We start from the raw sequence: 16,558 nt of genomic DNA on the forward strand, positions 1-16,558 counted from the left end.
AAAATTATATTATTAAACCAAATATAAATTATTTCGTTATTGTACCTAAATTAAATTATAATAACAAATTAAATTAAAAAACTACATAAAAAATGAGGAATTTTAAATAGTTAACTTGATACGAATATCGATATATTTTTGTTATGCATAAAGTATTGTATATTGATGCATATTACTTAAAATTCAAGATTACAAGTAATTATGCATAACTACAACTTATTAAAGCTCGATGTTTGAATTCGTATAAATAACTGCGGATAAACATAATCAAATAGAGAATGAACATCTCATTTTAAAATATAAAAAATCGAAAATATAATTAGAATAATTATCGAGTTCCATCAAAATAAATAATTATTATCTTTATAAAAAATTATATTATTAAACCAAATATAAATTACTTCGTTATTGTCCATAAATTAAATTATAAAAAAATTAAATTAAAAAATTACAAAAAAAAAGAATTTTAAATAGTTAATTTGATACTAATATCGATATATTTTTGTCAAATTTTTATGATATCTTCAAACATATATTTTATTTAAAAATAAAAACAATATCGCTTTCTCAAAATCACATAAAATCATATTATAACATCGATTGAGATAAAAAATAAAATAAAATATTATAATAACGATATATCTCGTTGCATTGCATGAGTACGCTTCTAGTAAATAATATCTTTTAAGAGTAAATAATATCTTTTAGGAATATCCAAGAAAAAATTATTAAACCAAAATATCAAGAAAAAAATTCTCATTTCTCAGTTAGAAAACGGAAGATTTATGACCTGCCGGAAAAAAAACACAGAAAGGCTGAGGTGTGTGCAAATTTTGGCCATATTCGGCGGGCAGCATTTTCTATGTTGCTCTGCATCTCATCTCCTTCAACCTTCCTCCCTCATATCATCAACCCTTTACCAATCCTAAATCTCAATTATCCCACCAACACTTTTCCATTTCTTTCTCTTTAGTTGTTGAACTCAGACACCATCTGATTCCCACTTTCTCAGCATCTACAAAACCATCGTCTTGTTAAACAAATACAACCAGTAAAAAGATGGGTATAGGAATGATCACCATCACAGCTATGGCGGTGCTGTTGGTGTTGGGTGGCTCAACTCAAGTGGTGGAATCAGCAATAGGTGTGAACTGGGGTACTATATCCAACCACAGGCTATCTCCTTCCACGGTGGTGAATCTTCTCAGAGACAACAAGATTCAGAAAGTGAAACTTTTCGATGCTGATCCAGATTGTCTCCGAGCTCTAATGGGCACCGGAATCGAGGTCATGGTGGGCGTCTCAAATGACCTTTTGGCCACACTCAGCTCCTCCACTGCCGCCTCCGATTTGTGGGTTTCTCAGAATGTCTCCAGATACATGGTTAAAGGAGGGGCCAACATCAAGTATGATACCCTTTCCTATCTATATCTATGTATTCTATACATGTTCACCTTAAAATCCTTTGCTTTCTTTTGATCTGAAACTTCAATCTCTGGGCTGCTGGTTCGTTCTCTTTGTGGGCAGTAGTAGAAATTAATCCAAGATGCTCTCAGGATTTACACATGTCATTGACACCCAGTGGATAGACCCATCGTAATAGAGGTTTTACTGAGTAGGTGTCATCATCTGGTGATCTAATTGATGAATGATATTGATGTTTTCTTTCCTCTCTTTTAGAAAGAAAAAAAAGGGCACCTGTTTTGCTTGCTATAGGTAATTAACTGCTTGTGATCTCCAGACAAGTGAAAAGTGCATCAATTTACTGGTTTTTGCCTAAACCTGCAACCATCTGTGTCTTGCTACTATGGGAAGCATTGTGTCATAGTGCATCTAAGGGGTCATTATTTTATTTTATCTTCGGAAATAAAATCTTAAAGTGGATACTTCCTCATTGCTGATATGCATAGTAACTTGGACTCTTAGATTTTCACATACATAGGTTGGGAACCAACAATCTTTATGTAATCAACAAGTGTTTGAGATGATCCTGGAGCCAAAATAGGAAGGAAGTAGCTGATGAACATGTTACCTTGTAAGAGCGATGACAAGGGAGTCTTACCAGGTAAGTGAGGGTGACGACTTTTACCAGGTTAACACTTACTGGATAAATTATTGCATACGCGGTAAGGTAAGTGAGAGCATTGCTTACCTATTACTAGGTAAGCGTTTGGGTAAGCGGCCCCTAACTCTACCTTTTTTCTTCTTCATGAAATCCCCCTTTTCTTTAGCAACTTCAAAGAGTATATGTACAAAGTAACATCAACTGTTCCTAGCTTAGAGAATAGGAAATAACCAAGTATTGATAATTCAAAATGACTTAAAAATCCGCTGTCACTATATTAACTTGGCATGTACACCACACCCTCCATTGATCCAGATACTTAGGATTTGGTTTGGGTCCCCTCTCTAACCTGTGACCTTTATCAAAATTTGTGGTTGCAATTATAACATTGTCTCCAAGCCCTGATGTTTGTATCTCATCCCAAGGTAATTGCTTGATGCCAGATTGAGTCATGGGTGGAGACGTAGAGTGTTAGAAGTATGTGTTGTGCCCATGCCTCCAGCTTGCTAACTTATTGTTTGCCCTTGAACCTAGTTGCCTTTCATTCTGGTTAAGTTTATTACATTCTTTATTGTTTGGGTCTGAACATTTCCAGAAAGCTCAACAATTTCTGACTTGAGTCCACCCATGAAAGTACCTACTAATGCCTTTTCTGACCACTTTCTATCATTGGTTGGGAACAACTCAAATTTACTTTGATAAATTATAATCTCTCAAGGAACCCACTCGTAAAACTCTACACAAAGCTTCATCAAAGTACTATGCAATTCTGCATCAGTAGGGACAAAGCACGATGGATCTCATCTTCGAACATTTCCCATGTAATATCCATCTGCCTATCCTCCATAGCTTTTGTGTACCTTTGCCACCACTGATTTGCTTCCTCTTCCAAATGGAAATTGGCGAAAACAACCTTTTGATCCTCCAGAATTTCCTGAAATTCACAAATTTGATTGACCAGATTAAACCATACAGTAGGATCATATTCTTTATGAAATTGCAGTTTGTAAAAGCTTTGATGTGAAAGCTCGCAGATTCTCGCTTGGGCCCTTCTTGTTTGGGTGCGTCTGATGGCGCCCAGATTTCCATCAGCGACTGATAATTTATTGATAGTTTGCTCCACCAACCAGATACTTTGGGTCCTATCTCTGACCTGATATCCTATTTTACTAGTAGAAATTGATTAGGCAAATTACTGTTAAAAAAAGCTTTGGAGTGGTAGTTTCTTGAGCTTCTGTTACTTATTAACTGTTAGTGCTATTGACAAATCTGTAGTTTATATTGCTAAAATTATAACATGGGTACTGTATATATACATTATATATTGGAGAAATGCATCAAAATCCTCAGATATATGCAAGACAAATTAATGACATTGACTTCTTATATCTCAAATAAATCGAGATAAAGTGTTGATTCTTGTAATGTTAATCAGGTATGTAGCTGTAGGAAATGAACCCTTCCTTTCAAGTTATGGCGGTCAGTTCCAGTCATATGTGATGCCAGCCATGACAAATCTGCAACAATCCTTGGCAAAAGCAAACTTGGCAGGCAACGTGAAGCTAGTTGTCCCTTGCAATGCCGATGCCTACGAGTCTTCTCTTCCTTCACAAGGAGCATTCCGACCTGAGCTTTCTCAAATTATGACGGATCTTGTTACTTTCCTTAATTCCAATGGTTCCCCCTTCGTTGTCAATATCTACCCATTTCTAAGCCTCTATGGCAACTCAGATTTCCCACAAGACTATGCTTTTTTCGAAGGGACGACACATTCTGTCACGGATGGACCAAATGTGTATTATAACGCATTTGATGGGAACTACGACACTTTAGTTTCTGCCCTTAATAAACTTGGATTTGGTCAAATGGCAATAGTTGTAGGAGAGATAGGTTGGCCTACAGACGGAGCTATTAGCGCGAATGTCAATGCTGCAAGAGTTTTCAACCAGGGACTCATCAATCATGTTGCAAGCAACAAAGGAACCCCTCTTAGGCCTGGACAACCCCCTATGGATGTCTATCTTTTTGGACTTCTTGATGAAGAGGCGAAGAGCGTTCTTCCAGGGAGTTTCGAGAGACATTGGGGGATTTTCTCTTTTGATGGGCAGGCAAAATATGCACTCAACCTTGGTTCGGGCAACGGGTTGTTGAGAAATGCCAAAGATGTCCATTATCTTCCATCCAGGTGGTGTGTGGCTGACCCTTCCAAAGATCTTTCTGGTGTTGCAGACCACTTTAAACTGGCGTGTACCGTTGCGGATTGCACGACTCTAGATTATGGAGGATCATGTAACGGAATTGGCCAAAGGGGTAACATTTCTTATGCGTTCAACAGTTACTATCAGGTACAGAAACAGAATTCTCAGAGCTGCGAATTTGATGGTCTTGGGATCGTTACTTTTCTAAATCCGTCCATGGGTCAGTGCAAATTTCTTGTGGGAGTTGCTGAGCAGGTGGTCACTAAGCATCTTTCGCTGGGTTTGTGTTTGCAAAGCAGGTTTGTCGTCATTTGGTTATCGATATTTTGGGCACTTGTGATTTGAATAGCGTTATTTGATGTCGGATTTTTCAGGGGTTCCCGACGACTTGAATCATTAGTTTAGGCTGATAGTTGTATACCACACCATCCAACCATCTCAAGCATTAAAAGATGATAGCATTTAGAGATTATATAGGTTTTATTCAAACTTATGGTAGATGTATAAATTTCACGAGCATATGTTATGTCACATCTGTGCATTGTAATATATGAGATGTATCCTCTGAAGACTGCGCACACACACACACACACGCACGTACGTGTGTGCGCAAGCACGTGCGTGCATGCACGCTCTCACACACACACACACACACACACACACACATATATATATATATATATACACACATATATAGGGAAGAGTTCAAACGAGAACACTTTCATTTTACGAGAACGTGAGAATACCCTTTTCCTATAGACAATCACATGTGATACTATTATTCCACCACATATGATACACATGTGATACTAAATCAGAGACGCAAGTGATTTTCGACGCGATCTTGGTTGCGAGTCAAGTCGTCCTTACACCACTAAGCCCCTTACAAGTATTATCACATGTGATAAGAGTGTTGTTGATATGATACTATAATCCATCAAGACCATCACATGTGATGCTAAATTATAGATGTAGACAACCTTTGGCTCGGTCTAAGTCGTAGAACACGTCGTCCGCACATCATAGGGTCCCCTCATGCGTGCTATCACATGTGATAAGGATGTTTTTCGCAATCTCGTAAAATGGAGGTGTTCTCGTTTGAACCTCCACATACACACACACACACACACACACACATATATATATATATATATATATATATTTTAAGCGCATCTTCAACAGATTTTCTAAAATTTCTTTAAAATGGAGAACTAAAAGTTAAAATCTAAAAAAAAGAATACATTCATCTTCAACATATTCCCTATTTCAGAGAATCCAACATTGATTATAATTAAAATATTATTTCTTTCTCAAAATATTTATTTTCAAAGTTCCCTGTTGATGGTCTCAATTGATAATCATTTTTGGAGTATTCTTCGTATTTGGAGAAAAAAATCTCTCTCTCATCTACTTTCTCCATTTTGGAGATAGGTTTGACAAAGCTGTTAGAGAAAAATATTGACTTAAAATCCCCATTTTCTCCATTTTGGAAAAGCTGTTGGAGATGCTCTAAATAGTTTTGTCTGTGTAAGTTTGATTCAGACTTTGATAACAAAACTGCTCTTCCCTTTGAATTCTCTCTAATTTTCTTCTTTCTATCTTCTTCATTTCTTTTATTTTCTGTTTCATAATACGAACTGTTATAGAGGAAGCGTATTATGAAACAGGAAAGAAAAGAAATGAAGAAGAAGATATAAAAAACAATTTTATTATCAAAGTTTGAATCAAACTTACATCAGATAAAACTATTTATATCAATGCATTTTTATGGGCCTTGGGTCAACTTAGGGTCTGTTTGGTTTGAATGATTGTTTTTGAGAGATTTGGATTTTGTGAAGGGATTTGGATTTGGTTTGGAACGGATTTGAAATCATTGGTGTGTTTGGTTTGTAGGATTTGGATTCCATTATTTATAAATAATTTATAAATGATGCTAAAAATAATTAATTACATTTCTATTAATCAATTATTACAGAACAAATGTTGTTAACATTGTTTAAAACTTTGTTTCATACAATCCTACGAAATCCCGAGTACCCCTAAGGATTTCAAAATCATATGTTTATAGGATTTCAATTAAATCATAAGATTTCAAATTCGGATAATCCAACAAACCAAACATTGGATTGGAATTTGAAATTCAAATCCTCCGAAATCCATTCAATTCCTGCAAATCAAACGACACCTTAGAATACTGAACTTTAGCTTTCTTAGCCAATTCCCTTTGGAATAACTCCCTTCAGCACACAATGGCAAGATTTCACATCAAACTCCATCATCAACCTTTTGAAATCCCATGTTATAGTCCCCACAATACTAAGGGGTTGTTTGACAGTTGCTGAATGGTTTGGTGCAGAATGATTAAGAGACTCTTATGATATAGTGCAAAATGAAATATAATTATTTGGTAATTATTTACAATGAAATTAGGGCGCTGAATAGTTAAGGGAGACTCGTGATACAAAATCATTTAGAGGTTTTAAAACCACTAAGAGGCAGACTTTTTCTTTATTCAAACAAGATTCACCTTTTAATGATTCAAATACTGTATTTTAATGGAACTATTAAGAGGTAAACAAACAACCCTTAAGCCATTGAACCCCTAGGACCATCTTTATAACTTCTCAATGGAATCAAAAACATGTCCGACTTGAATTTGGTGTTCTGCAGCCTCCGATTAAAATCCTTACAAACAAATCGACACACAATATTAGCACAATTTGCTACTCTTACTACTTCATGAGGAATGGAATCCAAATGCAAACCTAACCTTTTATCCAAATGTAAATCCAAGAAATTAGGAGTACTGTCCGGATCAATCAAAATCTGAAGGGACTTATCGTCGTAATAATTGGTCACCCTCATTTATATGAAATTTATGGTTTCCACTTAACATTTTCATTGATACAAATTGTTCTATATTAACATCCTCAAAACATGGATCCATACATTCACGTTTCTCCTCTTCGTCCTCATCTATACCTGGAATCTCAAATGAGAACAGCTGCGTTTGTTTCAACCCACACTTATGCCCTTTTCATACAACTGATTGCATAAGTAACATAAACCCTTTATTTGTTTTTCCATTCACTATAACAAAATCGAGTTTATAGGATGCCACCAATTTCTAAGTGTCCTAACAGACTGGTTTATAGGACTTAAATTTTAGGATCAAAATATAAAGCGTCATATCTAAAGATGTTGTAATAAGTTTATAGGACGCTTTTGAGCGTCTTAACAAGTTTTTTAGGACACTTTTTATTACAAAACGTTTCATTAGCAATTTTATAGGACACTATTTGAAAAAATGTCTTACAAAAACAAATGTCCTATAAAAGTTGGGTTGGTTTGCATTTGGGTGCCAAGTAGGAAAAGAAACTAAGAAAATTTCAGAAAACTGAAGAGTTCTTCGAGGCATGGGCAGAAAATTCTATTTGGAAGGGGGTTGTTTGCAATATCTCGTCGGTCAAATAAAAGGGTACGGCCTCAGGGTTTGTAAAAGAGAAAACCCAGTAATAAATTCATCCTTCATTTTTTAAAGCTTTATACACATCGTTTATCACATTTTCTTGTTCCATACAATTTTACTACGAAATCCCACAATGATTTAAGTTAAGGGTAATTTCTCAATTAATTTCTATGGATTTTAGGGAAAATGAATTCTTTTTTTGAAAGAGTTAACAACTACACGAAATTAAACCCTGAAAAATGAACCAAACCACTAGTTATGACCCATAACTTGATTTAATACCCGTGGGCCAAAATATTCGTCCAAAATCCCAATCAAAAACTTTCGCTGAAAACAACTTGATATTCTCCAGCCCAAAACAGGGTTAAACCCTAGTTGCGGGCTGCTGTGGTTGGGGACCAAAATCTTGGTCAAAATGCAGCTGACGACACAAGACGTGAACCAAACCATGAACCAAGATGGCACAAGGCCGTGGTCTAATCTTCGAGCGACAACAACCAAGCTACAATCTGGACGGTCACATAGTTGCAATGCTGCGGTGCATGGCAGAATCCAGCAACCAGCGACAATGGGTCATGGTTTTGTGAACAACAACAACAGCAGGCGTCCAGCCACATAAGAGCACTGGATCGGAACTAACAATTGGCGATCACTATCAGCCGGCGCCCGACGATGCAAAGGTCGCGACACCAACTGACATGGATGATATTCAAAATCAAATCATTATTTATTTTTAAATAACACTTTGTACCCGTATAAGTGTTTAATGTACTTTATATCCAACACTTTTTTATTTTTCATTTTACACTCTTATCATATTAACATAAATAATCATATATGAACTAAAATAAATTTTAAAAAAATAGGTTTTTTTTTTACAAATTATACCATTACAGTCGTCTCGTCAATACTTTCAAAATGAACCTAATATTGAATATTTTTATATTTAATCATACTATTAAATATCATAAATGAATACAAATTAATTTGTTTTATATTCGAGTAAACTACTATTTTCGTCCCTGTAGTTTTTGAACTTTCGTTTTTTTGTCTATATGGTTTATAATTTATTATTGTTTTCATTTTTACGGTTTGCAATTTATTTTGTTTTCGTTCATAAGATTAAATCTATTAAAAATCCTTCATTTAAATTAGGGGTGTTTTAGTTTTTTTGGTTTATTAAATATCGTTTTTGGTTTCTTTTTTGTTATTAAGTCTTTTTGATTTAATAAAACTATATAATTTTTGATAAAAGAACTAATACATGATTTATATTATTTTGTTATTGTTTAAACTAAAATAATTAAATATTCCTCATGCAATTTCTTTTTGTTCATTATTAATTTAATTTCTTAAAAATTACAATTTTTATACGACGTCTTTTCGGATTTGTATTTAAAAAAGATTGTCATAAATTTTTTTATTGTACACTTTGTTTTAAAAGATGTCTAAAGACATTTTATAAACTTACTAGAACACATTTATGTAAGATATACGTTTGTTTAGTGTCTATGCTATATTTTAATGCATGTTAAACAGTTACGTGTTGAATTTTCAGAGGTACATCTCCTCTTGCTTTACGTACAAGTTTTGGAGCTGTGTGATATCCCCCACCCCAGTGATCCGTTCCTTTTCAACTTCCTACCCTCAATTCTTTCCCGCGTCCCGATCCTCTTCTTAGTCGGTTATTTTGGTACAACTTCTCCTTGTCACCAAATCCAGTAGGAGAACGAGATGACACCCAGATTGCTTAGATGTAGAGAAAATATAATGGCTTCACATCAGTATTTTATTAATCATTGTTTCGATGGAAATGTTCAAGATCTATCTGCATCTCAACATTCGATCTCCTCCCCAAGTTTCCACACCACCAACCCCTCTCATGTTGGATTGCTATGTCTTTGATGTTCAATGTAACCCAGATAATAATTAGGTTTTTAACCTAAGTACCCAACCATGGGATCAGCTGTGTAATCTCTGGTACCCGTACTCTTACAGCCCTACTATTTTTCAATCCATATATCTGGATCATTATTTAGCAGTAAGGTGTTTGACTTTTACAAGTACTCAACCACTCCCCTCAACTGTCCATCCAAAGAATCTTACACCGTATTTTGCTGCTCCATCTCCAATCTCTTTCGTCTTAGACAATTAAAAGAGGTCCAATTTTTTCTTTTAATCGAAGAACTTAAGGTATCAACTTTTATAATTTCTCCTACAAAGTGACATTATTATGGTTTGGCTATCTATCTATCTATCTATCTATCTTGGTATGGATACAGTCTCAGGTGACATTTTTTGTTTGGATTCATATCATTCTTCTTTGAATTTGTTTCAGACACTGAAGATGCTAGAAGACAACTCAGTACGAATTGCATGATCTGAGTAAGCTTCTAATTACTTGGAGAAGTAAAAAAACCAATTCACACCATTTCCAAGTTAAAAAATATACACATCATTCTAACTTAAATATCAGCAAAATCAAACAATATACCATGAGTTAAAATGTACAGATCATTTTAACTTAAATATAAGTTTCTGATTTTTTTGACGGTTTGCATGTTTCTGCCATAAGTTTTTGTTTAGTTCAAACATACATTTATGATTTTCTTAACGGTGTCCATGATTGTATTACATCTTTTTGAGAAGATAAGTTTCTAATTTTTTAACGACGTCCATGATTGCAAAATTACCACAAGGATAATTGTGAAGGCGTACTCTCGAAGTAGGACTGCAACCTTCTTGTTGTTGCAAAATATTTCGGCTCAGTTGTATTGCTCTTACCGAATTTGGGTATCATCAGATTTGAGTTCATATGAATGGGATGAAAGTCGTATCTCTAATATCAACCATAGAATGGCAATTTCGCACCCAACCTTTTTCCTATCTTCTTGAGCGGATAACTCAATCAATGTTACATCCATCTTATGATGGTTTTCAGTCTGATGTCTTTCATTGTTCAAATCGTCATGATCAGAGTAGGTTTTTTGGGTTGTTTAATATCATAAGAGGGTATTATCTTAACATACAGGTTTATATTTTTCATCCTCCCTTGTCTTATTAAAGTATTTAGATAAAAACTTTTAAAATCTTATAAAGCATTCATGAACAGGTGCACTGATTTTCTATTTCTGGTTTATATGAAAATATTTGGAGGTATATTGGTGCTTCAATAATATTCTTGGTGATGTTTTTGTGTGGCTTTATAGGGTTTTTCTATGTTCCCTTTGTTGCATATCTGGATGATTCTGTTGGTCCTGTTCTTCAATGACACATGAATACCAGTTAATATGGGGTTTTAGCAGAAAATGTCTTGGTTTTATTCTTTTTGTGATTTCTTCCTTTCTCCCACTTATGTATCGTTCTAATCTTGGGTGTTCTCATAATTGTTACAGTGGTAGCTTTTATCCATGTTTTGTAGTTTTGTAAAAGTTTTGATTAATAAGTGAACAGTTTAGGAATGTTTTTTCTCCTCAATATATTACTACTGTTTGGATGCTTTCATTATTTTTTCTGATCTTGCTCTGCTTGAATAACATATTATTCTGCTTCCTGATCTTGCTTTATTGTTCTTTTGATTGAAATCTGAAATATGTTCCATGATAAATCATATTGGCTATAAAAATTGCATTTTCTGTTGGAAAAAATGGCTTTTTTTTTTTTTTCCTATTTTGGAACATAAAATCTGGAACTTACATAATCTCAATTTATGTAGATTATTGTAGATTGATGTTCTCCTCCGTGATGATACCTTCGTTTCGATACATTGAACGTCAAAAACGGACTTCATATGAATGAGAAATTAATCAACAAAGTAAGGTACATGAATGGAGTATAAAGTGGGTAAATAGCTATTTAAGCCATCCCACATAGGTGGATGAGTAAAAAAGAGAGTTTACAAGTAGAAACAATTCATGTGGTTGTAAGAATTATATAACCAAGGCTCTTTCTTGGGCATAGTTGGGGGGGGGGGGGGGGGGAGTGCAAATGTGAACATAAATTGGCTTGTGTGTGTGTGTGCGTCCTGTGACCACGAATGCACCATCGGTCGACCAAAAAGAATTCAAACACATTTTTGCTAAAATTTTGTAACTGGTGTATTAATTGTATTAATGGTAGATATTTTCGGTTTTGATTAAATAATAAAAACTTGAATCAATTCGATTTCAGTTTTGATTAGATAATTAAAAAGTAAATCAATACCGTATTAATTCTTATTTTGTCTGTTACGAAATTTGCTAATATATTTACGTCACTCCTCCAAACAGAAAATACACCGAAAAACAACAGAACATCTACTTCTTCCCTTCTTGTCTTTCTCTAATAGCTAAAACCTAAAAGATTGATTTCACTTTTAATCTTAGCCTATCACTATATATATATATATATATATATATATATATATATATATATATATATATAGACTTGGGATCATGTGAGACCAGCCTGTTTTCGTGAGACCCGTGAGACCTGCATTTTACACTTGAAACTTCACAGCACAAATGCTGTGAAGGTGACTTTTTAAAACCTTCACAGTATTTTTGCTGTGAATGTTCGACTTTTTAAAACCTTCACAGTGTTTTTGCTGTGAAGGTTCAACTTTTTTAAAACCTTCACAGTGTTTTTGCTGTGAAGGTTCGACTTTTTAAAACCTTCACAGTGTTTTTGCTGTGAAGTTTACGTGTAAAAATGTGGTCTCACGGGTCTCATGAAAACAGGCTGGTCTCACGTGAACCCAACCCTATATATATATATATATATATACATATAATACCCTGTAATTATTAAAATTACATTTTAACACATATTCATAATTATTCTACAAGGATAATCATTCTATCCATCAACATAACTTATTTCGGGTTTCTAGCAATAACATATTATGTGTGCGACCCTATAAGTTTACATATTCATTGCCAGTGTTTCTGTGAGAAAGACGTAATGGGCATATGATAATTTGCAAGTTTTTTATTCAATCTTTATCGTCAAGAGGCAATTTTAATCACCCGGTTTACTAAGTTTAGGTTTGAATGGTCGATCGGTTAGGTTATGGTCAACTTCTGTTGCTTTTATAGATCATGTAAGCCAGCATTTGTAAGGTTTATAACAGAGTTTGCTGCAATTTCTATTAATTTTCTATTATTAAGGAAACATATTATATACCACACATCTTCTTATAAGGAACGGTGCCTGCAATTGACAAAGAAACGTAATAGAATTCAACACAAAGAGACAGAACAAAGAAAGGTAATCAATGAACATATACCACTTGTTCTTGCTGGGCCTCTTGTTTTATATGTGGTCTCCTATATGCTTGTCCTTTTCCCCTATAAATATATAGAGAGAGAGGGAGAGGAGGGCGATCAAACGCAAACCATTCAATTTGTACAAACCGTGCAAACCACCCTCATCTGTTGATTTCATTGTTTAATATTATGAAATTGTTTCATGAAATTGTTTAATCTTGTAAAATTGTTTCATATAATACTTTTTTTGATGAAGCTGTTTCATATATGGTTATGAAATCGTTTCATATAATACTTAATGAAATTTTAATGAAACTGTTTCATGTATTTCTCTAAAATTAAAACAATGAAGATGATAAATCTATGATTAACACTCTCGACAATAAAAATGATTAATCAACTTCTCATAATTACAAAAAAATGAACAAAATGAAAAATTATGATTGGTTGAATAAGGATTGCACGGTTTGTATAGATTGGATGGTTTGTATTTGATCGCTCCTCTCTCTCTCTCTCTCTCTCTCTCTCTATATATATATATATATATATAGGGAAGGGTTTAAACGAGAACATCTTTAATATACGAGAACGCGAGAACACCCTTTTACTATAGACAATCACATGTGATACTATTATTTTATCACATACGATACACATGTGATACTCAATCAGAGACACGGACGATTTTTGACGCGATCTTTGTTGTGGGCCAAGTCGCCCTTACACCACTAAACCCCCTCATATGTGATAAAGGTGTTGTTAATATGATACTGTAAGTCTGTAATCCATCAAAACCATGACATGTGATGCTAAATCATAGACGCAGCCAACCTTTGGCACGGTCTATAAGTCGTAGAACACGTCTTCTGCATACCCCTAAGTCTCCTCACGCGTATTATCACATGTGATAAAAGTGTTCTTACGTTCTCGTAAAATGGAGGTGTTCTCGTTTGAACCTCCACCTATATATATATATATATATATATATATATATAGGGTTGGATTCACGTGAGACCAATCTGTTTTCGTGAGACTTGTGGGACCACATTTTTATGCTTAAAACTTTACAGCAAAACATTGTGAATGTAAAAAGAACTTCACAGCAAAAACATTGTGAAGGTCGCTTCATAGGGTTTTACTGTGAAGTTTCTAGTGTAAAAATGTGGTCTCACAGGTCTCAACATGATCCAAAGTGTATATATATATATATATATATATATATATAAACCTACTTAAATTTACTAACAGAGTGTATCAGAACTTAAGTTTATAGAACTAAACAATCGTTGTTCATACATAAAAGACGTTGCAATAAGTTTATGGGATATATTTGTGTATTTTTACAAGTTTTTAGGATTTTTTTTAAATAAAAATGTTGTATTAGGTTTTCTTTGCTATCTTAGCATCACATCTTTTTATGGCATACATGTTTTTTTTGCATCAATTTTCAATAATGTCATATTTAATACGGTGTTTTATTTCAGAAGGCTCTAAAAAACGTCATATAAACTTATTACAAAACTTTAAATTAAGACACTTAGGGGTTGTTTGTTTATCTCTTAATAGTTCCAATAAGAGGCAACATCTGAATCGTTAAAAGGTGAATCTTGTTTGGCGAAAAAAAAAGTCTTAATCATTCATGAGAGCCTCTTAATCATTCTGACCACTTAATCATTTTACACCAAACCATTCAGCAACTGTCAAACAGCCCAGACACATTAATGGCTGATATAAACAATTTGGTCAGCAAAAAAAGAGATGCATAAAATGAAACAAAGGTCAAGGTTATAACAAAGAGTTGGGAGGTGAAACCAAGAGAGTGATACTCGACCAAGACTGAAATCTACCACTTGTTTAAAACCTCTATATATATTAAGCTTTCTGTAGGCAGCTAATTAATCATGGATGTTTCAGGAAGTGATCCCCAAAAAGTGAGTCAAGAAGCAGGTAAATTAAGCCCTCTACCACCTCCATATATTTCAATGTTGTTAGCATGGATGCATCATACTTAAAAACTCTATATACATATACATATATATATATATATATATCTAATTTTTTGAACCTTCTGTTTGTTCTGGTGATGTGAAGTTGTTATGACACAAGAGGAAAACGATTGTCCGATTGAGCAAGTTCGACTCACAGTCCCAACGACCGATGATCCGACACTGCCTTGCTTGACTTTCCGGACGTGGTTTTTAGGGATCATTTCGTGTGGTGTTCTTGCGTTTTTGAACCAGTTCTTTGGGTATCGACAGAACGCACTAACAGTGTCGTCTGTTTTAGCACAGATTGTTGTTCTTCCCGTGGCAAGAATGATGGAAGCAAGTCTACCCAGAGAACCAATAAGAATTCTAGGAACAAGATGGTCGTTTTCGTTGAATCCGGGGCCTTTTAACATGAAAGAGCATGTCCTTATCACGATATTTGCAAATGCTGGTTCCAGTTCTGTTTATGCAGTGGGGATTATCACTATTGTCAAAGCCTTCTACCACACTGAAATTCACCCACTTGCAGCAATGCTGCTAACCCAAAGTACTCAGGTAAGTTTCTGATGCTTCTATTTCTTTAATCTAAATAAGAACAAGAACCATATATATATATATATATATATATATATATATATATACTTGGGATCATGTGAGACCAATGGTTTTTCGTGAGCCCCGTAAGACCAATTCTCAACCTTTGGATTAGATCTACAATCTGAACATTCATAATCGCAAAATTGGCACGAGACTTCTCAATAATTACAAAATTGACACCGTGCAACTTTAGACCATTAGATCATTAGCTTATAAAGTTGATCAATGAACATAAATTGGTCTTACGGGTCTCAAGAAAAACCCTTGGTCTCGAACCCAATCCTATATATATATATATATATATATATATATGATATGGGTAACTGCTTTAAATTGATGATACCTGTTATCTGATGGCTTTTTTCATGGTTGGATGATGTATAGCTTCTTGGATTCGGATGGGCAGGTCTTTTCAGAAAGTTTTTAGTTGACTCCCCGTACATGTGGTGGCCTGCGACTCTGGTTCAAGTCTCCCTGTTCAGGTTCACCCTCCCCCCCCTCACCCTTCTCTATATATATATATATATATCTTGGGATCATATAAGACCAAGACTTTTCGTGAGACCCGTAAGACCAATTCTCAACCTTTGGATTAGATCTACAATCTCAACATTCATAATCACAAAATTGTCACGAGACTTCTCAATAATTACAAAATTGCCACCGTGCAATTTTAGACCATTAGATCGTTAGATTATGAAGTTGATCAATGAACATAAATTGGTCTCACGGGTCTCACGAAAAACTTTTGGTCTCACGTGAACCCAACGGTTTTTCGTGAGACCAATTCTCAACCCTTGGATTAGATCTACAATCTGAACATTCATAATCACAAAATTGCCACCGTGCAACTTTAGACCATTGGATCATTAGCTTATAAAGTTGATCAATGAACATAAATTGGTCTTACGGATCTCACGAAAAACCTTTGGTCTCATGTGAACCAACCCTATATATATATATATATATATATATATATATATATATATATATAT

The 16,558-nt window shown here is 34.4% G+C and overlaps 2 protein-coding genes across 3 annotated transcripts in view; both read left to right on the forward strand.

Moving 5' to 3' along the window:
* Positions 1–847: 847 nt before the first annotated feature.
* On the forward strand, positions 848–4,812 carry LOC112523605 (glucan endo-1,3-beta-glucosidase 5). 2 transcript variants are annotated; one of them, XM_025133275.1, is made up of 3 exons: positions 848–1,406; positions 3,501–4,562; positions 4,638–4,812. In XM_025133275.1, exons 1-3 carry the CDS (start codon positions 1,060–1,062, stop codon positions 4,666–4,668), a joined length of 1,440 nt encoding a protein of 479 aa, XP_024989043.1. In that variant the 5' UTR covers positions 848–1,059; the 3' UTR covers positions 4,669–4,812. The 2 variants fall into 2 exon arrangements, with proteins under 2 accessions (XP_024989043.1, XP_024989042.1); XM_025133274.1 differs by having other exon boundaries at positions 849–1,406; positions 3,501–4,812.
* A 10,067-nt stretch (positions 4,813–14,879) lies between these two features.
* The window catches only part of LOC112523870 (oligopeptide transporter 5-like), a 7,513-nt gene continuing 5,834 nt past the window's right edge, over positions 14,880–16,558 (forward strand). Inside the window, exons 1-3 of the mRNA XM_025133542.1 lie at positions 14,880–14,925; positions 15,070–15,521; positions 15,948–16,045. Coding sequence (XP_024989310.1) covers positions 14,880–14,925; positions 15,070–15,521; positions 15,948–16,045 — 596 coding nt within the window. The remainder of the gene's footprint in view (positions 14,926–15,069; positions 15,522–15,947; positions 16,046–16,558) is intronic.

Source organism: Cynara cardunculus (genome assembly GCF_001531365.2).
Source record: "Cynara cardunculus var. scolymus isolate 2C chromosome LG 12, CcrdV1, whole genome shotgun sequence".
In the NCBI taxonomy this organism is placed as follows: domain Eukaryota; kingdom Viridiplantae; phylum Streptophyta; class Magnoliopsida; order Asterales; family Asteraceae; genus Cynara; species Cynara cardunculus.

Coding starts and splice junctions, on each gene's coding strand:
- LOC112523605 (XM_025133274.1), top strand. CDS start 1,060: ATGGGTATAGGAATGATCACCATCACAGCTATGGCGGTGCTGTTGGTG. Junction 1,407..3,500: donor AAAGGAGGGGCCAACATCAA/GTATGATACCCT, acceptor AATGTTAATCAG/GTATGTAGCTGTAGGAAATG.